The 23,725-nt window shown below is 46.4% G+C and overlaps 2 protein-coding genes across 2 annotated transcripts in view; one reads left to right on the top strand and one right to left on the bottom strand.

Moving 5' to 3' along the window:
• Positions 1-1,054, bottom strand: part of ABHD16A (abhydrolase domain containing 16A, phospholipase) — a 42,461-nt gene extending 41,407 nt beyond the window's left edge. The window contains exon 1 of the mRNA XM_060239128.1: positions 530-1,054. Within this exon, the coding sequence (XP_060095111.1) occupies positions 530-652 (123 nt within the window). The 5' untranslated portion in view covers positions 653-1,054. The remainder of the gene's footprint in view (positions 1-529) is intronic.
• On the top strand, positions 839-22,137 carry LY6G6F (lymphocyte antigen 6 family member G6F). The gene is made up of 6 exons (XM_060239129.1): positions 839-1,499; positions 7,974-8,252; positions 13,151-13,441; positions 17,177-17,333; positions 18,807-18,844; positions 21,547-22,137. Exons 1-6 carry the CDS (start codon positions 1,391-1,393, stop codon positions 21,639-21,641), a joined length of 969 nt encoding a protein of 322 aa, XP_060095112.1. The 5' UTR covers positions 839-1,390; the 3' UTR covers positions 21,642-22,137.
• Positions 22,138-23,725: the final 1,588 nt, after the last annotated feature.

The following is a 23,725-nucleotide window of genomic DNA, read 5'->3' as shown; positions in this document are numbered from 1 at the left end:
GGAACCTGTAAGGCAGAAGGTAGCGACGCTATGCGAAGGGGAGGAGAGAAAAAGAAAGGAAACTGGGCAGAACAGAAAAAGAAACCAAGAGCTGTAACATCCCAGTTGCTGGTTCCGAAATAAATGTTTCTTTCCCCATCTCAATGCTCCCTTCCTTAAGTCAGATATCTCCACCTTCCACAGCTTGTCTCTCCAAATGCATCAATAACTCCACTACACTGTATCCGAGAGAAATGGTTCAAAGACCCAACAATGGCATTGTCCGGAGTGGGTGTGTTCTACGTTAGATAAAGGAAGGAGCTCGCATTTTCTGATTTCTTTCTTTCTTTCCCTCCTTTAATCTTAATGGTATCAGTCCACAGAGTCAATCAATATCCAAGTTTCTAGGATAATTGCACGCTGTCCGGCAGGACTCTATCCCCCCCCCCCTACTCTAATGGAACCACCCCAAGTCCCTATAAAGATAAAGGAAAATGTAGACGATACCAACTCTACGATGGGGAAGGAGAGGCAAAAATGACGGACTTACCCAAGAAGGTTCAAGAGCGCCTTGGGAAGACGCGATGGCCTCCGGCCTGGAACGACGCGATCCTCGCTCCCGATAAACCCGATAGAGCCGCGGGCCCAAAATGCAGCTCAGCAGCTTCGCCATTTTGGGACCGAACTAAAGCCGGGCATCGCCGGCAGGAGGTGGGGAAACGGGGAGGAGCAACACTTCCGGGGTTTGTACAGGCGGCCGAAGGGGACAAAACCCTTCTGGTTTGCTAGAGCGCGGCGCTTGTGCCGCCCTTTCTCCGCCCCGTCCCTTCAGGCAGATTGTATAAAACGCGATACAAGACCAGCAGCATCTCGCAAGCCAGCGTCGTCTCTAGAATGAGCTGTTCGGATAGAAGCGCTGCCCTTTTTTTACTTGGGAGTAAAGATGTTTTTTGTTGGCAAGGTGCGGTTTTTGCTCATAAAGAACTGTGCTATGAGGCCTGCCCACCCAGTTTAAAGAGGTCAAGGCATTTCAGCAGGAAGAAGCAAGCCTGAAAACTTCATTCTGGGGACAAACAAGGAAAGAACATTTAGCAGATTTTTTTTTAAGGTGGCTGTTATGTCTGTCTGACTAGCTTTGTCATTCACTGCCCCCTGTAGGTGATTCTTTTTTGTGTGTACTTGGGTTTGTATATTCCAGCTGCGTCAATTCAACTGGGGCTGGCTCTAGCTGATAGGCTAAAATATATGTTTCTCTCGACTCAATGCATGACCAGTGCATGTCCTTCTGATAAGCCAAAGTTGGGACATGCCGGATGGAGATAGATCTTGCTTACTGCATTCTTTCCTTCCTGACTCATTGAAATCCCCCCCTTTCTTTTAAAAAATGAACGTGAACATAGCCTAATAAACCATGCACAATTCTCTCGCCTCCAAAATGTGTGGTGTTCTTCGAAGCTTCATGACTACCATTTGCGCTCTGGCCATCCTTTCCCTGTTGTTGCAACTTTGCGTGGCAAAAAGTAAGGACTAAACGATACCTTTTGGGTTCTTGATTGAGCGGGGGATGGATAAAATACAAATCTATAAAGGGAAGATTATGGAGTTTCGCCCATGATACCTAATTTGTAATGATGCACTTATGATTGCACAAGGTGAGGGAGACAAAGGGTTGCCAACTCCAGGTTTGGAAATCCCTGGAGATTTTGGGGTGGAGCCTGAGGAGGGTGGAGTTTGGGGGAGGGAATGACCCCAGCTGGGTGAAATGTCATACAGTGCACTCTCCAAAGCTGCCGTTTTCTCCAGGGGAACTAACCTCTGCTGTCTGGAGATAATTGTAATTGCAGGAGACCTCCAGGCTAGGGTTGCCAGGTCCTGCACTGTCGCCGGTAAGGGACTTTGGGGGTTGTTCCTGGAGGGGGGGCAGGGACACACCAATGTGATGATGTCACAAAGAAGTGACATCATCCCATTAGGGATGTAGCCCCATGGAAGGCGCCATCAACTTGCAAGAGCCATTTAAATGCTTTTTTGCAAGCAGGTGAGCTGGTGCCCTGCACTCCTGAACACCAAGGAGTGAATTCGCCACTTGGAATTCAGGCACATGCAGCCCCTGTTTGCAAAAGCATTTAAAAGCCACCATGTGCTCCTGTTGATTAGCAGGTGAACCCTTTTAATCTCCCGGGAGGGGAGGGAGAGGGTGGCCACCAGTGGCTCACAAGTCTCTGCAGCTTAGAGCAAGTGGTTGCTCTAAGCTGCAGAGACTTGTGAGCAAAAATTCTACTTTGTGAGCTACTGGCATTAAAGTTGTGAGCTGTTGCATAAATTATTGTGCTCTGAGGCCATTTTTCCTGAGCTAAGACAAAAATGTGTGAGCTGGAGGCTGAAAATCTGTGAGCTAGACTCATGCTAACTCAGCTTAGAGAGAACAGTGGTGGCCACCAGTGGTTGCTCTTGGGGGTGGGACTTGGGGGTGGGGCTTCTCCCACAGGTCAGCTGGCCAGCAAAGAACAAGAGCCCGTGAAATCGGGGGATCCCCTGTTCCACCTGGGGACTGGCATCCCTAGGGGTTCCCAGGTCTCAGCTGGAGGTTGGCAAACCTAGAGAGACTTTATATTTCTAGAGTGGCCAGATACCCCACAGTGGCACAGACTGACCTTATATCTTTAGCATTCTTTACAGCAGGAAATGGAGCTATTGTACCTTCCCACTTTTCCCTTCTGAGGTTCCATTATAGTGTCCTTCTTTGCCTGTTAAAACTACCATTGTCCCAGCTATGCTGTACAGGAGGCAGAGCTGGAGGAACAGAATAAAATAAGAGATAAACAGAGAAGTCACACCTGCATTGGGGAACTTTCAAAGTACAGCACCATTCTCTGGCTTGGAACTTGGCAACCCTAAATATTCCCTTAACACCATATAGAGTTGCCAAATCCCTCCCCCACCCTCCACCCCGGCCTCTGGCAGTGGTGGTGGGTGGGAGGGCAGGGTTGCCAGCTTCAGGTTGGGGAGCTCCTGGAGACCTGGGGATGGAGCTTGGGGAGGACAGGGACCACAGTGGAGTACAATACCACAGAGTCCACAACTCTAAAGCATCCATTTTCTCCAGGGGAACTGATCTCTGTCATCTGGAGATGAGATTCCAAGGGATCCCCAGGTCCCACCTGGAGGCTGGCACCCTAAGTCTGTTATTCATAAGCAAAGCACAAATTCCTGTACCTTTAAAAACTGGTTTCTTTAATTACTGGAGAAACATTCTACCTGCTGAAATTTCTGTTTCAATTTTACAAAGGTAGCCATTTGGTGGAGGGGATGGGAGGAGTTTTTAATTGAGGTTTTAACAGGCAGAAATAGCCTGTTGAAGCTTTTGGTGGCATGGAAGGAAATTATATCCCTTGGTGTTTGCTGCCAAGCAAGCTGATATTAATGGGACCCATTTATAAGTTGGCAACCACCCTCGGCATGTTGCTGTTAACAGCATCCTTCTCTCCTGTGTATGGCTGCCACACTGTTACATGGGGCAGGGAGGGGGTGGAAGGTGTCTTAGTCTCCGTGAGAAGTGAAGGGCTAGCTTTAGGTAGGACTGCCAACTTTTTAACTGGCTCAGCTCTTGTACCCCTTGGCATGCAGAAATGTCCTCCCAAATCTGTTGATTACACATAAATCTTTAATGTCAACAAAATTTATTTCAGCATAATTTTTTTGCGAGTCAAAGCTAGGGTTGCCAGCAGGGCAGGCCTAGAACAAAAATATCCTGTCCTTTTAACAGAGGCTTAATGGGTTCAGATGAGCTGAAGGTAAATAACATCAGCTGGTAAATAACATCCCCTTAAGCCTCTCTTAAAGGGAAAGGATATTTTGTTTCCCAGCTTGGCAACTAGGGTTGCCAAGTCCAATTCAAGAAATATCTGGGGACTTTGGGGGTGGAGCCAGGAGACATTGGGGCAGAGCCAGGAACAAGGGTGTGACAAGCATAATTGAACTCCAAGGGAGTTCTGGCCATCACATTTAAAGGGACAGCACACCTTTATAAATGTCTTCCTTCCATAGGAAATAATGAAGGATAGGGGCACCTTCTTTTGGGGCTCATAGAATTGGACCTCCTGGTCCAATCGTTTTGAAACTTGGGGGTACTTTGGGGAGAGGCACTAGATACTATACTGAAAATTTGGTGCCTCTACCTCAAAAAAACAGCTCCCCCAGAGCCCCCGAAACCTCCAGATCAATTCCCCATTATACCCTATGAGAATCTATCTCTACATAGGGAATAATGAAGTGCTCAGCGGACGTTTCCCTCCCCCCCCCAACTGTTTCTGGCAACTCTGAAGCGATGGATTGGCGTCTCTACTCACGAGTTGCTGCCAACTTCTTCAAAGTAACACAGACACACCATCCCAAGAGGAAGCCTTTCAATCAAAGACTGAAGCCTCCAAAGGCACATGGTCCTCTGGGGGCGGGGCTTCTCCCGTCGGCCAGCTGACTGAGGGTGGGAAGGAGCCTGGAAAAGTGGAAGAACCCCAGCTGGGACCTTGGGATTGGCAAGCCTATTGGCAACCCTACATCAGAGCTTCCTCACTTGCTCATATATCTATGACAAGAAAAGCTTCATTTTTTAAATTTTTCAGTCTGCTATCAAAGGCACAGGAACATGGCCAGTAAAAAGGGTTATGTTCACTTTTGCAGGCAGCTGGAAGGAAATGCAGCTGCGGAGGAAAGTCACTTTGGTGGGTTTGTTGGAGCAAGTGGCAGGCCAGGAAAACTCTAAGTATCTGAGGGGAACTTCCACATTCAGAGGCACTAATCCTCTGAATCACAGAGCTAGGAGGCAGCATCAGGGGAAGGCCTCAGTCTCTATTCCCTGTTTTTGGCCATCCAGAGGAACTGGTTTGCCACTGTGTGAGACAGGATGCTGGACTAGATGGACCATTACTCTGATCCAGCAGGATTCTTACTTACGTACCCTTCTTGAGCCTGCTAATCTTGTTCTACAAATTCTATGTCTTTGATTCAGTAAAGGCAGGGTTGAATACCTGTGTTAATGATTGCAGCTTTAGGATTTTTTCAGATTTATTTATTTAGAAATAAATGTATATGCTGTAGGATTGCCAGTCCCCCGGTGGTGGTAGGGGTCTCCCACTGTCAGGCCCCACCACCCAGTCACCAGTCAGCTGGCCGGTGGGGGGGAACTTACTCCGAAAAAGATGGAGGCTCTGACAATGTGCAGGAAGTGATATCATGACATCATGGAAGTTGGGGCAACGCTCTGGTATTTTAGCAAAAACTGAATGGTAGAAGCCAAATTTACCATAGAGATTTTACCCAAATACCAGAGTTGTCCTGACATGTTGACATCACTTCCAGGTCATGGGGGCAGTGATGTAGGCATGTCGCTGCATGTGGGCAGAACCTCTCTCCTGCATCCACTAAGTCCCTCCTCCCCCGTCAGTTGCCATGAGAGACCTGACAAACCTATATGCTACCTATCCAGAGACCTAAGGCAGGCTTTGGGTAAATCTGTCTGTAAGGCAAATATAAAACCTGTATTCTAGCCTGTGTTAATACCCATTTGCGGTGGAAGGCAGAAAGTTGCCCTAGGCTGCACGATAAACTTTTGCACGCAAACACCTTGTTACATGACAATATAAATACAGCCCTCACATAAATGTTCAAACAGCTTCCATCTGACAATTGTTAATGTGTGAACTAGTCCTTCCGGTTATGGTGGATGCGGTCCTGAGGTCACCTCATGTAAACAGCTAAAAGTAATCCAGCATCCTGTTTCACAGCATCTCAAAGGTGTGTGTGTGTGCGTGAGATGCAATCATCTGCGTACAATGTGGCTTCTCTAGCCATGTAGTGGGTTGCTTGTGGCTTTTAATAATACACTGTTGTGACCTTCAGCATATGTAACTCTGGCAATACCAGATAATATCAGGCTGAGGGCCAATTCCAAGTGTGTTCCCAAGCAGGGCTGCTGGCTCTGACTTGAGAAATACCTGGAGATTTTGGGAGTGGAGCTTGAGGAGGGCAAAGTTTGGGAAGGTCAGGGTTACTTCAATGGAGTGTAATGCTATAGATCCCACCTTCCAAAGTGGTGATTTTCTCCAGATGAATTATCTCTGTCACTTGGAGACCAGTAGTAAACTCAAGCAATCTTCAGCCACTGCCTGGATATTGGCAACCCTAGTCCTAAACCATGCCCTTAGGCTTTGAACCAGTTGCCTGTTTTATTTTCATTCACTAAATGTATTGTTGGCCTTTCTTATTGAGACTAAACATAGACTACAGAATTAGTGATGCAATACAGACCAGCATAATATACCCAATGAAAATGCAATGTGATTGGATCACCCAATAAGAGAACACTGAAATAAAATGTTAAAAGTTATGCAAAAACAGTCGTGATTTTTATGGTCCAGGATCTCAGTACTTCAGTGCCATTTTCATTTATTTGAGCCTTTGAAATCTAGTTGTCTGTGGCAACTGAATCAACGCTGTATCTGTAGACTTTGATTTAGAATATTTGGATTTCTTTCATGCATATTCTAACTAAATCTAACTCTACAGAGTCCTTGTAGCCTGCACAAAGTCCTGGTGGCTTCAGCTAAGGCTGCCAATGGGAGACCTCTGGAGGGCAGCTCTAGCTGTCCTGCCTCTGCTCAGCAGGCCAGTGGGGGACCAGCATCATGACATCGCTTCCAGTGCAACCATAGAGTTTTGGGTAAATGCATCAGCATCACCCCAATGTGATGACACCACTTCTGGGCCATGTTGGAAGGGATGCTATTGCAGCAGTGGTGTACCAAACCCCCCTCAGTCTCTCACCAGTTGCCAACCAACCCTAGCTTCAGCGTTCCCACCATCTCATTTTCACATTCTTTGAGCTAGGCTCTTCCTTTCTCACTCTCCTGGATGAATGGGCTTTATCTGATGAGACTGCACACTAGGGCTGGTTTCTTGCTGAAATAGTGCTGCTTAGTTGTTGAAAAAGAACATTGTGTTACTTATTTTGTTAAGCTTTTAGGTAACATCACATGGTGACATTACTCTTTGAAGGTGGGATTTCCCCTGCCAGCTAATTGGCTGCTGGTGGGCAGATGCCTCCCAAAACAGGGGATTTTCTCCCTACCTAGGAAATGGAAACCCTACTTTTAGGTCATAGCTGCAGGACTTTTTTCGAACAAGAATGCACAAGAACGCAGTTCTGGCTGGCTTAGTGTCAGGGGGTGTAGCTTGATATGCAAATGAGTTCCTGCTGGGCTTTTTCTACAAAAAAGCCCTGCATAGCTGACTTAGGACATCTCAAGGCAAGAATTATATAATAATAATAATATATTATTATATGTTTAGAGGTTTTTTGTTATTGGTTGCCTCTGCATTGCAACCTGGAACTTGCTTGGTGGTCTCCCATCCGAATACTAACCAGCTTCCAAGATCTCATGAAATCAGGCTAGCTTGGGCTATCCAAATCTGGGCATTGTTTAATACCCGTTGATATATCATAGTCCATTTTGTTATCTTGCCCAGGATTTGCTCTTTGATGCTCTTCTACACCCTGTTAGAATACCAACTGAGCTATAGTTGCAGTTGTTTTCATCAGTTAGCTTCTCATGCCCCGTCATAAGAAGATAAGAAGAAGATATTGGATTTATATCCCGCCCTCCACTCTGAAGAGTCTCAGAGCGGCTCACAATCTCCTTTACCTTCCTCCCCCACAACAGACACCCTGTGAGGTGGGTGGGGCTGGAGAGGGCTCTCACAGCAGCTGCCCTTTCAAGGACAACTTCTGCCAGAGCTATGGCTGACCCAAGGCCATGCTAGCAGGTGCAAGTGGAGGAGTGGGGAATCAAACCCGGTTCTCCCAGATAAGAGTCCGCACACTTAACCACTACACCACACTGGCTCTCCAGTGCAACTCCCTTTGTATAAGAGCAACTCCCTTTGTATTTTCCCGGCCTGACATTCATGAAGACCTCTCTCTCCTTTTTTGCCCAAAGCTGTGTATGCAGAGAAAGGCTCTTCCGTGGAGCTGCCGTGTCCCTGTCCACAGTGCGCTGAGCAACGCAGAGAAATGAACTGGTACTTTGACCAGAAAGGCACTGCGATCCTTCTCTTCCGCAAAGTGCAGCGTGACAGTGTGGAGCGTCAGCTGGCTGCCTGGGCTCGCCTTGAGATGCTTCCGAATTATTCCCTTCACTTTAGCAACGTGATGGACAGTGACACGGGTAGATACTGGTGCGAGGCACACAATTATTATGATCTGGTGGTTGTCACAGGTGAGTTAGTGAACATCTGAAATAGATCTACAATGAAGTTGTCATGCTGGACTCTCTTAGTATTTGCCCCAAACGCTATAATTTACCAGGCAGAATCCTTCCCCTCTATATTCTTGTGCCATGACCATCCACATGTAAAGTCAGGCCTCATTTTGGGCAGGAGCTCAAAGGAGGGGAGCTCCGGAACCTTTAAATTGTATTGTGTTCTTTCTTTCTTTCTTTCTTTCTTTCTTTCTTTCTTTCTTTCTTTCTTTCTTTCTTTCTTTCTTTCTTTCTTTCTTTCTTTCTTTCTTTCTTTCTTTCTTTCTTTCTTTCTTTCTTTCTTTCTTTCTTTCTTTCTTTCTTTCTCTCTCCCTACTCCCCCCCCCCCAATACTTGCTTCTGGGCTGCATTGTTCAACCCTCCTGTGGGAATTTTGATGAACTATAAGATTTGACAGACTTTCTAATATTTTCCCCCACCAAAAATGGGGAAATAACCAGAACATATAAAGCAGACAAATGGAAATCTTTATCATGCCACTGTGGTCACATAGGAGAAATTAATGTAAAAAGTATGATGGAAGTAAGGTTTTATTAGGACAATTATAATTCAAGAAGCATTTTAAGGTAGATGCTGAACTGATATAATTTAGTACACCTTCTGGTGATGTCAGGGGTGTGTGGTTTATGCAAATGAGTTATGCAAATGAGGTGTGCTAATAAGCTCCGACACCTCTTTTTCTATGAAATGACCCCTGTGTAAAGTGATCAGGTTTGCTGTATCTACATAAGAACATAAGAGAAGCCATGTTGGAACAGGCCAATGACCCATCCAGTCCAACACTCTGTGTCACACAGTGGCAAAAAAAAAAAAGGAGGTTCACAAGTGGGGCTAGAAGCCCTTCCACTTTGCCCTCCCCCAAGCACCAAGAATATAGAGCATCACTGCCCGAGACAGTTCCAATAATATGCTGTGACTAATAGCCACTGATGGACTTCTGCTCCATATTTTTATCAAAACCCCTCTTGAAGCTGGCTATACTTGTAGCTGCCACCATCTCCTGTGGCAGTGAATTCCACATGTTAATCACCCTTTGAGTGAAGAAGTACTTCCTTTTATCTGTTCTAACCCAACTGCTCAGCAATTTCATTGAACACTCACGAGTTCTTGTATTGTGAGAAAGGGAGAAAAGTACTTCTTTCTCTGCTTTCTCCATCCCAAGCATAATCTTGTAAACCTCTATCATGTCACCCCGCCGCTATCATTCTGACCCTTCAAGCTGGTGGCTCAAACAACGTCTTCTGGCAGTGAATTCCCTTCGGTGAAAAAGAATTTTATTTCAAGTTTTTCAAGTCATGGCATTGCTGCCATACTCTGAAGTATCTTTCAAATCTCTATGGGGAAAAAACCACATACATGTGACATTGTGGCATCACAGCAACATCTCTTTTTGCCACATTTTTCTCCTGGTGGAGCACAGGGACAAGAGATCTCCTGCTATAGTGGGAGGCCTGGCCACCTTAGGCCATTGATCATTGGGTGCCCTTTGAGTTGCTGCAGAAACCCAAAATGCCACCTGAATTTTCTCATATCTGGCATGGCTTCCAGAGAGCACTGGTATAACCAATACCAGGAAACTACATTGAGGTACTGTTGTTAACTTGCAAGTGGAACTTTTTCTCTGAATGCGACAATGCTGTGGGAGTTTAGTTTAGGCAACAGTAGCCCCCACTCCATTACCCCTCTTTTGCTTCAGTCCTTGTCCTACTAGCTGTAATTGAACATATGTGCCAGCAGGTGGAGTAGGAGAGCCAGTTGAGCATAAGATTTTCCTAATTTCAAGATTTCCCTAATTTGGTAGCAGACCTCATCAGAGTACGTAAATCTCTAGTTTGTAACTTGGAAACCGCAGATGTCTGGCTTCGTTTCTTTTTCACACCAATGAAACTTCAAGGACAGAAGCTCCTCTCCTCCCCTGTCCTTTGAATTCGAGACATGGAAACCTTTAGCTTCCATCCAAGTCTGTAACGTTCTCATGACTGCTTTGATGATCCTTTAAAATGGGGCCAGACTTTGTCGTTGTTTAATGCTGTTTCTACTGCTATTGTTTTGTTGTTTGGTATACTGCGTTCAGTGTTACATGCTGTCCTCAGTACTTTTTGAAAGAGGCCAGGATAAGAAATACAGTAAACAAACCTAGAATCAGGTGAGTAGCCATGTTGATTCGAGGCAGTGAAGTGAGAAGTGTGCATGCACACAAAAGCTTATGACCACTACAAAAATTGAATCTAGCCTGCCTTTTTGTCTCCTCTCCAAGTTCAAGCATTTTGCTCCCTCTTTGCTCCCCAATGGGGACCTAAAGCAGCTTACAAAATACCAAAATGCACTTTAAATAAGCAGACGGTGGGGAAAAAAATTGCAATATGCCACACCCAAGGCTAATCGTGGACCTGCTAACCTGACCCACTTAGTGTCTCAGGCAAAGAGCCATTGGTGAGATGCTGTTTGAGTTTTGCCCATCAAGTTGTGCCTTTGCTGCATGTAGTCGAAATACCTGAGACGCAGAAGGAACTGAAACTGGGCCCAAATCTCATTCAGCAGGCAAAAAGATATTTCCACCTTTCTTCCTCCTCTGGGCAGTTCCTCTTTCTCACTTCAGCAGTCAGCTTCCAACTTCTTCCCATGCCCCGCTCTTCCTGAGCCCCCTGAGCTGCCCCTATACGTTTGTTCTACATGTGAGAAGCTTTGCTTGCCATAGGGTTGAGACACAGAAAAAGCTTCCTCAGGAGATCCCCCTGAGCAGGGGTCATTTTGTAGAAAAAGAGGTGCCGGAGTTCATTAGCACCACTCATTTGCATTTGCCACACACCCCTGACATCACCAGAAAGTATACTAAATTGTATCAGCTCAGAATCTTCCTTAAAATGCTTCTTGAATTATAATGGTCATAATAAAACCTTACTCTCGTCAAACTTTTAAAATTACTTTCTCCTATGTGGCCACAGTGGCATGAGGAAGATTTCCATCTGTCTGCTTTAATATGCTTTGGTTGTTTCCCCATCTTATGTGGGGAAAAATATTGGAAAGTTTGTCAAATCTTAGAGTTCTGCAAAATTCTCACAGGGGGTTTAAACAATGGAGCCCAGAAGCAAGTGTTGTGGGGGGGGGGGGGAGAGAAAGCACAATAAAATTTAGAGGTTCCAGAGGTCTGCTTCTGTGAGCTCCTGCCCAAAATGAGGCCAGCCCCTGAGGAATCTCAATGCAAAAAGCATAGAGGTTACTAACACGTTAGAATATAACTTTCTTCCCATTGCACCATTGAACACACATGAATCTGCCTTATACTGAATCAGACCTGTGTTCCATCAAGGTGAGTATTGTTCTCTTCAGACTGGCAGTGGCTTTCCAGGGTCCCAGGCAGAGAGAGGTCTTTCACATCAACTACTGCCAGGTCCTTTTAAACTGAAGATGGTGGGGATTGAACCTGGGACCTTCTTCATGCCAAGCAGATACTCTACCTCTAAGCCATGGCATCACTTTTTTTTTTGTCTTTTTGCTCCAGTTGTTATGGACCTTGGTTTGCTTCCTGTCGTTGGGTTGCCAGCCCGAGTCTGGTAACTGATGGGAGGGCTGGGAGCAGCAACATATTGTGTGTGTGTGTGTGATGTTGGTAATGTTTCCTATGTTGCTCTATGATTTCTGGGTAATACCTGGAAAGGACAAAGGGTAGCTCTGGGAATTGCTTGAAACTCAATGATGAAACCATAGATGCATTGAGCTGTGAGTCTGTGCCATCAAGGGCATGACAAAGGTATGGCCTCAATGGTGTCAAGACCAAAGTAAAAGGGCAGACCAAGAAAGATGGGGCCAGGTAATGCAAACAGAGACTAGGACGTGCATTGTAATGAGGAAGAAGCAAACAGAGACTAGGAGGTGTATTGTAATGAGGAAGAAGCCATGCTTCACAGCTGCATGGTAATCCTCTCCAGTGCTGAGTTCCATATTCTCACCATTTTACTAATCCTCTCAGTGTGTGTGTGTAAAGAGAAGCTTGAATGGAGGATTTGTTCTCTGTGCAACTGTACTAGCAGTAGGTACTTTCAAAAACGGCAGCTCTGGAAGAGCTTTTGTTAGAAGAACAGACTGACGATGTCTCTTGCTCAGTCTCCAAGACTCCAAAGAACATAGAGCAAGCAAGCTAGCTAGGTTCATATCAGTCTTTTCCTGTCTACTCTGCTACCATTCACACTCTCTAGCCAATAGAATTTAACTCAGGGAACTTCCTTCTTCCTGTTCCCATTCCTCCTTTTCCTCTTTTCCTGCATGCATCAGGAGGAACTGTAAGGTGTCTCTTCTCCTGAACTGAACTAAACAGATGGCATATTACAATCCAAAGCCATCCAGTTAGCTAGAATAGTTTAGACATTCTTTCTCTTCACTATATGTTATACTTTCTTTTAAATAAATCCACTAGTATTGGTTTCTTAACTTAAAGCAAAGGCTCTCTGTGCAGTTTGTGAGACAGTGTGGTAACCATTAGACTAGGCCACACTGCTGCGCTGAAGCTCAGAAGGAGCACTCTGCTAAGTGAAGTTAAGGATGGCTGCCTGATCAGTCCAGCCATCCTAAACCAGACCCAACAGCTTTCACCCAGTAAGTAGGACTCCATAATCCACATGAGGAGTCTCAGCCAATATCTGGGCAGAAGATCAGTGACCCAAGAGAGGCCTCTTTAACCAGTTAATTGGCCAGACCAGTTCTGCTATAATACATCCCCTTTCCACTCTACAAGCTGGTCCTGAACCACTGACGACAACCTGTTCCCACGAGAGGCCCAAAAATACATTCCTAGGTCTTGGTTGCTTCTTGAATTCATGATGGCAGTGGTACAGCAGGGATATTTCTCTCTTCTCCAGGAACAAAGCAGACAGTGGAGAGCAGGAGAGCGGATAGTGTGTGCTACATCCTGAGTTGTTCCGTCTCAGTCGAAAACATACAGCACTCTGTGGTCAAATGGTGGGAAGGCAAAAAGGAGCTTCAGGATGAAGAGAAGGGAGGAACCAGCATTTTCAAAGGAAAAAGGACCTCACAACTCCACATTTGTGTGAGAAAGGAGACAGCTGGAGACTGGGAAGGACCAAGGACCAAGAAAAGGAAAGTGAAGTGTTCTTTTGCTGACCACTTGGGGATCACCTTCAATTTGACTGGTAATATCCGGGAGGCTGGATTTTTGTAGGGCTTTGCTGTCCTTTCTTCCAGGTTGGGGGTGGCAAGGTATTTGGTAGGGCTTTGTTTCTGGGGGAACGTGGTGGAATGGAATTCTGGAACCTCTTTGTGGAAATAAAATTCTCAAAAAAAAAACGTTTAAAGGTTCATGAGGAACACCCATGTGTTTCTCCTTCATTTCTCTCTTGAGAGTTCTGGCACCTCTTTTTCCAGAAAAAAGCCCGGGTTTATACTATGAGTCAACATAGATTTATTTTATAACAAATGAATTCTGCGGCATGTTTGAAGAGTAACCCTCTTGTCCCCGCCTCATTTCCCCTGTCTAGTGTTGTTTCAAGCCCCACTTATCCCTTGTTTTATTTTAAAGCCTCTGATGGTTGTCAGGAAGAAAACTGTAGTGACCGAGGGATTCATCGAGTGAGTGGAATTGCTGCACTCTTGAGGTCGACAGCCGATTGGCGGAAGGTGCTGACAAGCAATGTTCCCTCTAAGTTGTGGAGTCTTGTGAGCAAAAATTCTACTTTATGAGCTACAGGCATTGAAGTTGTGAGCTAGTGATTTGGCTTCTGCATAAATTAGTTTACTCTGGGGCCATCCTTCCAAAGCTAAGACAAAAATGTGTGAGCTGGAGGCTAAAAAACTAGCTCACACCAGCTCAGCGTAGAGGGAACATTGCTGACAAGTTGTATCTGACTTATGGAGAGCCCTGGTGGAGTTTTCAAGGCTGGAGATGAACCATTGCCTGCCCCTTTGCAGCAACCCTGCACCCAGGACCGAATCTACATGTTTTTGAGGGGTGGGGGGAATTTAAAAATGATGCCCCTTATGGGCCCATTCTGTCTTATGGGCCCATAGAATAGAATGGACTCCCTACCCAATTTGGCACTTCCTCCTTTGGTGGCGCCTGGGGCAAGTGCCCCCTTTTCTCCCCCGTAGATCCAGCCCTGCCAGGGCCAATCCTGTTTAGCTATATTTATTTATTTGATTTGTATCCCGCCCTTCCTGCCGAAGCAGGCTCAGGGTGGCTTACACTTGGAGGCCTAGGCGTCCCAATCCCCAGGTCCCAGAGGGGGATTGCCCGGTTTAACAGGCTTCCCCCCTCCCCCAGCCAGCTGGCCGGCGGGGAAAGTAGGGTTGCCAAGTCCAATTGAAGAAATACCTGGGAACTTTGGGGGTGGAGCCAGGAGACTTTGGGGGTGGAGCCAGGAGATGTTAGGGGTGGAGCCAAGATCAAGGCTGTGACAAGCGCCGCAGGTTCCCGCCCTGGGTGAAGCAGGGCGGGCGCGGGCATGGAGAGCGGCGCTGCGTTTCCATGTCAGCTCTAGGCTGGCTGTAGGTCAAGGTTGCTCTCTCTTCCCATGCAGCAGTCGGTGACGTTTGCAGGGCGTGCGCGGCTGGCTCTGGCTGGGCTTCTCCCAGTCTCTCTCCCGCTTTCTCCCCGGGATTTCTCCTCCAGGCACCTGAACTGCCCTTCACCGTTACGCGCGGCCCCTTTAAAAGCATCGCGCCCTGGCCCCGCTGCAGTCCTTTGAGCCGCCCTTGGCACGCCTCCCATTGGCCACCCGGCTTCGCATCCCTCCGCCTCCCCGGACCAATCGCCGCCGCCACTTTTTGTAATCATAATTCGGAATGTACCACCAGCCAGCGAGGCCCTCGGCCGACAGCTCCTCCGCCGCCGCCGCCTCCTCCTGCTGCTGGGCGCCGGCGGGCCCGCTGCCTACGGCCTCACTGGGCGGGAAGGGGGCGGCAGCGGCGCGGCCTCGCATGCTCCGGGACGGGGCGGCTTGCCATTTCCCCCCTCTCCCCCCGCTGCCATTTTTGGGGGGAGCGGGGGAAGAGGGGGGAAATCCTGGGGTCCCCCGCCAGGGCGGGAGGGTTGGGACCCCTAGGGGAAAGCCCTGCCCCCAGAGCCATGCACCTCCATGAACGATTCCCATAGGGAATGATGGGGTATCCGTGGGTATCGGGGCTCTGGGGGAGCTGTTTTTTGAGATAGAGGCACCAAATTTTCAGTATAGCATCTAGTGCCTATCCCCAAAATACCTCCCAAGTTTCAAAAAGATTGGACCAGGGGGTCCAATTCTATGAGCCCCAAAAGAAGGTGCCCCTATCCTTCATTATTTCCTATGGAAGAAAGGCATTTAAAAGGTGTTCAGTCCCTTGAAATGTGATGGCCAGAACTCCCTTGGAGTTCAATTGTGCTTGTCACACCCTTGTTACTGGCTCCGTCCCCAATGTCTCCTGGCTCCACCCCCAAAGTCCCCAGATATTTCTTGAATTGGACTTGGCAACCCTATGGAGGTCATGCCAGCATTGAAACAAGATGAAACGTAAGTGCATCATAATAAAACAAAACAGTTACATAAAATAGTAATAGGTGCTATTGATCTCATATTAAAATATAATGGTGTGTTAAAGATGGCGGATACTGCCAACCATGTTGATATTAAAATTTTTTTTTATTCAATTACTTCTGCTGGATGTCCTGTGAAAGGAGGTCCCCAGTCACACTGATGTTTGAGGTGGGCTAGTGGATTTGTTCTGCTGTCTTGTTGTTATAGATTTTGATTCGAAAATGCCTGGTGGAAGAGTGCCGTTTTACAGGCCCTGCGAAACTGTGTGAGCTCTCACAGGGCCCTAACCTCCTCCGGCAGCTCATTCCACCAGGCAGGAGTCGCAGCAGAAAAGGCCCTGGCTCTGGTCACCTTGAGCCTGGCCTCTTTGATGCTGGGGATCGAGAGCAGATTCTGCGGCCCCGACTGAAGTGCTCTCTGGGGTACATGCGGGGAAAGGCAGTCCCTAAGGTATGCAGGTCCCTGGCCATATAGGGCTTGGCCATCCAGGTCAGGACAAAACAATTGGGAAAAAGCAAACCAGCCTGTCTCTTCCCTCCCCCCAACTCTCTGGGCCAGATAACAGAAGCTTTTGTAAAAAATATTTAGAAATCTGGCAGCATTTTAGCATACGTTCTTCAGTAGCACGAGTGCTGAATGCTGGACCCCGGAACAGTAACTTTACATGCTGTTGTGTCTGACTGATAACATCTGCATGCGCTACCTCCCTAGAGCTGTGTCCCTCTCTTCCCTCACTAGGTTCTTTTGAGCTAAGGGAAAGCCAGAAGAAGAAGGAATAGGTGGTGTCAGAGTAACGTGACATTGTGGCGGTGGCAGCGCTAGGGTCTCCAAGCCATTGTGCGGATCCTCTGACCCATGATGCAGCCTAAGGACATAAATAAATAATAAATAAAATGCCTAAGGCAAACTTAGAGAGAACAGACCCAGAAAAGAACAGAGGGCTCTTGCAACTTAAAAGGTAGTGCCTTGTGCAAGTCGTTGCCGACCCATGGGGTGACATCACATCATGGCATTTTCTTGGCAGACTTTTTATGGGGTGGTTTGCCACTGCCTTCCCCAGTCATCTACACTTTGCTCCCAGCAAGCTGGATACTCATTTTACCGACCTTGGAAGGGTGGAAGGCTGAGTCAACCTTGAGCCAGCTACCTGAACCCAGCTTTTGCTGGGATTGAACTCAGGTTGTGAGCAGGGCTTGGACTGCAGTACTGCAGCTTACCATTCTGCACCACGAGGCTCCTGTCTTGCGATTTTGTCATCCTAATTTGCCCTAGTCGACAGCTATAGTTGCATCTGCTGGGGAGAGGCAGAGACCTGCATTTCAAGGATTTGTTCTCCTCTGGTGTCTTTCCCTTGATTCACAGGAGCAGCCAAAGATTGTGTATTAGCGTGCCCTAACACAACTCGGTGCCTGGAAAATGGAGGGCATGGGGGCACCTGGATCCCACTGGTGGCATGCGTCACACTGCAGTTAGTAATCATCCTTGCTTTGGGGGTGGCATTGTGGAGAAGGAGCCATTGGTAAGTCCAGTTTCCTATGAATGGGGGCTAGAGGAGGCTCAGTACTTATTAATCTTATGAATGGCATGGGGTGGGGTGAAGAAGATATCAGTGTAGCACCTTTAGGAGCTGTTGGCAATGCAAGGACATAATACTGAGCTTGAATGACCATTGATCTCACTTAGAGTGACAATAGGTATCCCTTTTTTCAGGGTGGTAGAGCAGAAGGTGCCTATTGGCTAGAATCTGTAATGCCGCCAACATAGATTCACAAAAGTCTTTGTGGGTTTAGGATGGGGGATTAAGGAGAAAACTGGATTTATAAACAAATTATATTTACTTTCTTTTTAAAAATATGAAAGTGCATGAGGTTTGCCTAAAGTACAGGTGTACCAGGAATGGAGGAGATATAAGACTGAAAGTGTATCCAATTTAAAAGATGCATATAAACCAGGAAAATCAGGAAGCCAAGTTCCTACTGTGGGGGAAGAATGATTGGCTATTGCTGCCTGTCCTAACTCTGAGAATGTGCAGAACTGTTGTTTATTAACGTAGAGATAATGCTGAGCTAGACAGACCACTGAATTCACACAGGGTTGCCAACTCTGGTTTAGGAAATTCCTGGAGATTTTGAGGGTGAAACCTGGGGAAGGGCAGACTATTCAGAAGTCAAGGAGCTCAGAGGGAATGTGATTTCCTAAAGTCTGCCCTCCAAAACAGCCATTTCCTCCAAGGGAATGTATCTCTGTAATCTGCGGAATGCTGAGGGAACTCCAGGCGCTTCAAGTGCCTTTCAATGTTGTATTTATTTATTTATTTATTTTATTCGATTTATATCCCGCCCTATAATGGAATGGCGTTGTTTTGCCCAGGGTATGAAAATGTTGTAAAAAGCTCAAAGAAGCCTGTGCAAAACAAGGGTTCCAGTACGACCTTGTTCTTTTCAACCTTTTGGATTGAGAGACACTGATCAATTTCACAACTGTTTCACCAGGATTCCTTGGAATGAACTGAGCATTGATTGCTATAAAGACTGGATTGATTCTTGGTGAACACGTTCCCTATTTTGCTAAGGACTAATTGTATGGTCTGTCATGAACTAATATATGCTTTTGTAATTGTTGAATTGTTTGGTGAGTTTGTCGGTTGTACTGAGGCTGGTTTTCACGGAAAGCCTTGCGCTTTGGATTTCTCTGCCTACCTGGAGGCTGGCAACACTAGTAACTTATGATACTTGTAATACAATACATCCTAATTTTTTTTTCTTGAAATCCTGGCTTCAGTTGAGCAATGCAGCTAGCAGGACCTCATGCCATCTAGCATCATCTTCACATTTTGGACCTTGATGCTTGTACATTTATTTGTCACATTTTCATACTCTTATTTTCTGAGGAGCTGACAGTAGCATGTGGGCATTGCTTTCTTGGCCAGCAGAGGGCAGCAGAGCCAATGGTTTGCTTGTATTTTAAATTGACTTTTGACTTTCTTTCCCAGCAGGAAAAAACATGAATATCTTAAAAAGGGTGGCAGAGGTAGGTCCTCCAGGATTCATTGGTTTATGCACCTGCATTTGATACTGATGTGGGTGGGATGTGCTCTAATGGGGTCTGGGACTCCTCAGTTCCTTAGGAAGAAAGCTGTACATGGTGGTTTACAGATCATGGTGCAATGACAGGGAGTTCTGATTCGGGATAGGCACAAACTGAATTTCATGAGGAACTGGGCTAGTTCATTGGATCGCGAGCAACGAATTGTGTAATAGCATTGTTTGCGAACTGCCCACCAACCACCATGTTTGTTTTGCAGCAGTTTGTTCAGTTCACAAAAGGGTTCGTGGGCAGATGTGAAGAAGCTAGAAGGCATTTAAATGCTTTCTGAGTTCACTTGTAAGAGCCCCCACCTCCCTGTGGCTTCCATGGGAGGAAGCAAAAGGCATTGCTGAAATGTTCAGCCCCCTGGGGAAGCAAAAGTGATTGCTGAAATGGTTCACATCTAATAGATGTGAGCGGGGTGAAATTCTAGCAGGAGCTCCTTTGCATATAAGGCCACACACCCCTGATGTAGCCAATCCTCCAAGAGCTTACAAGGCTCTTTTTTGTAAGCTTTTGGAGGACTGGCTACATCAGGGGTGTGTGGCCTTATATGCAAAGGAGCTCCTGCTAGAATTCAACCCCTGGATGCGAGCCAGTTCAGCCACGCCTTTTGCTCCCCCTCCCTAGAAGAAATGCCCTTTCCAAGCAATGTGGTTTACCAAAAACAGTTAAAGGGAACATTCCCTTTAAATGGGTTTTGCTAGCAGGCACCACACAGAAGTGGAATTCAAGCCGTGGATTTACCACTTCCTGGTGAGTTCACCACTTGAACGCCACTCCTACACACCCACTTTGAAAACCCATTTAAATGGAACATTCCCTTTTAAATGGGTTTTGCTAGTGGGTGTCACATGGGAGTACAGTTCAAGCAGTGGATATACCACTTCCAGCTGAATTTTCCACTTGAACTCCACCCCAGTGTGGCAGCAGCTGTGAAAACACAGTTAAAAGGAACATTCCCTTTAAATGGTTTTTACTAACCCCACGAACCCGAAGCAGTTTGCAAACTGGGGAAGGTTTATCCTGGTTCATGGTTTGTTTGACCTCATAAACCAGGACAAACCTCCATTTCCCGTGTTCATGTCCATTCCTAGTTCTGATTGACCTCTCTGGGAGAAGGATCTGGCCACTTTTAAAGCAGATGAGGACAAAACTCAGGGTCAGATGGGGCTGGGGGATTCCCTGGAATTACAGCTCATCTCCAGACTATAGAGATCAATTTGTCTGGAGAAAATGGATACTTTGGAGGGTGGACTCTATGGCAGTGCACCCCACTGAGGTTCCAGTCCTTACCTTCTTCAGGCTCCAACCCCAAAATCTCTGGATATGTTCCAAACCAGAGATGGCAGATTTCTCCAGGCCTGGAGAAAAATGTGCTGTCCCTTTGGTGATGGAAAGTGCCATCAAGTCACAGCTGACTTATGGTGGCCCTGTAGGGTTTCAAGGCAAGAGACATTCAGAGGTGGTTTGCCATTGCCTGCCTCTGTGCAGCAACCCTGGACTTCCTTGATGGTCTCCCTCCCAAATAGTAACCAGGGCTGACCCTGTTTAGCTTCCAAGATCTAACAAGATCAGGCACTCCAGGTCAGGATTCTTTCTCTTTAGAAAAGGCTTATTGGTATGTAGGGATGCCAGCCTCCAGGTGGAAAGAGTCTGTTTGGTGTAGGGCTTAAGAGTGTTGGACTCTAATCTGGAGAACCAGGTTTGATTCCCTACTTCTCTACATGAGGCCTGCTGGGTGACCTTGGGCCAGTCATATGAACATATGAAGCTGCGTTATACTGAATCAGACCTTTGGTCCATCAAAGTCAGTATTGTCTACTCAGATTGGCAGCAGCTCTCCAGGTCTCGAGCCGAGGTTTTTTATGCCTATTTGCCTGGATCATTTTTAGTTGGAGATGCCAGGGACTGAACCTGGGACCTCCTGCTTACCAAGCAAATGCTCTGCCACTGAGCCACCGTCCCTCCCCTAGTCACAGTTCTCTCAGAACTCCCTCGTAAGAACATAAGAGAAGCCATGTTGGATCAGGCCAGTGGCCCATCCTGTCCAACACTGTGTCACACACAGTGGCCAAAAAACCCAGGTGCCATCAGGAGGTCCATCAGTGGGGCCAGGATACTAGAAGCCCTCCCACTGTTGGCCCTTCCCAAGCACCGAGAATACAGAGCATCACTTGTCCCAGACAGAGAATCCCAACAATACGCTGTGGCTAATAGCCACTGATGGACCTCTGCTCCATATGTTTATCCAATCTCCTCTCAGCCCCACCTACCACACAAGGTGACTGTTGTGGGGAGAGAAAGGGGACACGATTGTAAGCCAGTGAGATTCCTTGAGTTATAGAAAGGTGGTGTGTAAAATCATGCTCTTTTTTTCACCTCTACCCCCTCACCTCCCTACTGGTGACCCGGGGATATCTGGCAACCCTAACGGGACTGACATACCAAGTGATGTTATTCGCCTCCTTACCACTGAAGCTTCAAAGGCCCAATGTTAAAAGGACAGCACATTTTTCTTGAGGGCTGTAGGCAACTCTAGTGCAGAGTTTTGTCGAGCTGGCAGAGAATTTTGATTTCATAGTCTGTGGTGTTCACACCGGGAAAGGCAGCCTTACTCATGCAGCTGCTGTTGTATATTCCAGATGCTTCCAAGCCAAAACACAGACCTCAGCTGTATGAGAATGTCCGGACTCGATCTGAGATGGCACAGCGAGGGGAAAATGTCACTTCCCACTGACTCCGTTCATCCTGGACCAGATCCCGCAGTAATGGAATTTCATGATCTTTTTCAAACAGTTTTTTTCCCAGCGAAGAGTTCCCATCCTGCCAAACTTTTCCTAAACCTCTGCATACCATTGACTAATACTCTCAGACAGAAAGTAATACTTCTGGCATGAAACTAAACAGATAATTTCTTCTTTGGTTAGGTGTTATTTCCCCCACTTTCATTACACTTTTATCTTTACCTCATGAGGGAGAGTCTAGAAACTCTGACTTCTCTCATCCATTGTTATGTGTAACAACCTAACCTGCTCCAGTCCCTTTCAGGGAGAATCCGTTTTGCTTTATGACACTAGGTCTCTCTCTTTGCCCCCAACTGCCCTCCCCTTCCCTATTTCTGTAATTTTCATGAGAAACAGGAAAGATACGATTGTCTCTTCATTGTGCCTGAGGAAGTGAGCTCTGACTCATGGAAGCTCATGCTGGAATAAATGTTGTTAATCTTTAAATTCCCCCTGGAGTCTTGTTTTTTTTTTTTAAAAACTAAACTATCTGCCTTATTTTCTATTTGGAGGACTCATTTGAATTTTCCAGGTGGCACTGCAGCAACTAATATTTACCTGAAAGGAAAATGACCCTAAATGTAAGATGATCTTCTAAAAAAAAAAAGGGTTACATGCAAAAGATTTTTGATTATTGTACATAACATTTTGAGGTTATTAATTCACAGGATTGCCATAAGCTGAAAGTGACTTAGCACATACACACACAGCTTTCATTTGTATGTGAATTAGGTTTGCCAGCTCCAGTTTAGGGGTGGAGTCTAAAGAGGGTGGGGTTTGGGGAGGGGAGGGACTTCAGTGGGAGTAGAATGCTGTAGAGCCCATCTTCCAAAGTGACCACTTTCTCCAGGAGAACTGATCTATGTCACCTGGAGATCAGTTGCAATCACAGAACATCTCCAGCCACCACCTGGAGTTGGCCACTGTAAGCAGGGGTGGAATTCTAGCAGGAGCTCCTTTGCATATTAGGCCACACACCCCTGACATAGCCAGTCTTCCAAGAGCTTACAAAAAAGAGCCTTGTAAGCTCTTGGGAGATTGGCTACATCAGAGGTGTGTGGTCTAATATGCAAAGGAGTGCCTGCTAGAATTCCACCGCTGACTTTAAGACAAATTTAAGATGACTCTCTCTTGTTCTGGAAAAGGGAAATGTAGGGGAAAAGATTCATTTTTCTTTCAAGTAAATAGATATTGCTTTAAAATTCCAATGGAATAGAGTGGCCATATTTTCTGTAGCAGAGATCCTGCCCCCTTAACAGTTATGGTTATCACCTGACCTCAAAAGAACCAGACCTGGCTTGCCCTTATGCTTTTAACAGCAGCTAGATTATTAGGTGAAGATTTTTTAGGTTATGAAGATAAGCATTATTACATGCCAATTACCTGCAAACAAACTGCTGTTAAAGACTTAGGTTCAGGGGTCAATGATAGATAGGCAACCTTAACAATACTTATACAGAAGAAGGAATATCCCAGGTGCCATCTGGCATGGAAGAAGGTGGTAGGAGTTTGCCGTGTACCCAGTTATTCAAGGTACTGGAGCTTTGAGACCAAGTTAGATGTGGTTTTATTAAAAATGAATTGTGTCTGGGTTCCTCCAGCTTGGCTTTTGTTGTCCTTAGTCAGATGACAGCTGCTGAGAAGTAGTTTCCCAACTGCCACAGTGGCTCAGTTTGAATGGAGACTCTGGAGTGGAGGAGAGAAGGGGTTTTGGCCTCCCTCCTACCCCAAACAATCTTGAGGGTATTATTTGGTTTGATGGGGACTGCAATACCCTGAGAAACAGTGAGGGCTGAGGCTGAAGTCTCTTCTCTCATCCTATGGTCCCGATCCAAATTGAACAGGATTCTCGTGCCCCAGATCTCACACTGTTGCACTCTGTGGATATATAATCTCCTAAATGTTTATTCCCTCATGGGCTTTCGAATGGAAGGGACCAAATCATGAAATGCTGCTTGCCTGTAGATTGTTCACTACATTGTAGACAGGAAATGTGACCACAATCCAGCAGCATCACTCCCCCATGCAGAGATGCCAG

The sequence above is a fragment of the Heteronotia binoei genome, chromosome 5, assembly GCF_032191835.1.
Source record: "Heteronotia binoei isolate CCM8104 ecotype False Entrance Well chromosome 5, APGP_CSIRO_Hbin_v1, whole genome shotgun sequence".
Taxonomy (NCBI): Eukaryota; Metazoa; Chordata; class Lepidosauria; order Squamata; family Gekkonidae; genus Heteronotia; species Heteronotia binoei.
Note: the sequence above shows the minus strand (reverse complement) of the source record. Positions and strands in the feature narration are given on the sequence as shown.

Bases quoted from the DNA above. Each gene is read 5' to 3' on its own strand.
- LY6G6F (XM_060239129.1), top strand. From the start codon at position 1,391: ATGCACAATTCTCTCGCCTCCAAAATGTGTGGTGTTCTTCGAAGCTTC. The intron at 13,442-17,176 runs GTAATATCCGGG...CTTGATTCACAG, and splicing joins GATCACCTTCAATTTGACTG to GAGCAGCCAAAGATTGTGTA. The intron at 18,845-21,546 runs GTAGGTCCTCCA...TGTATATTCCAG, and splicing joins TCTTAAAAAGGGTGGCAGAG to ATGCTTCCAAGCCAAAACAC.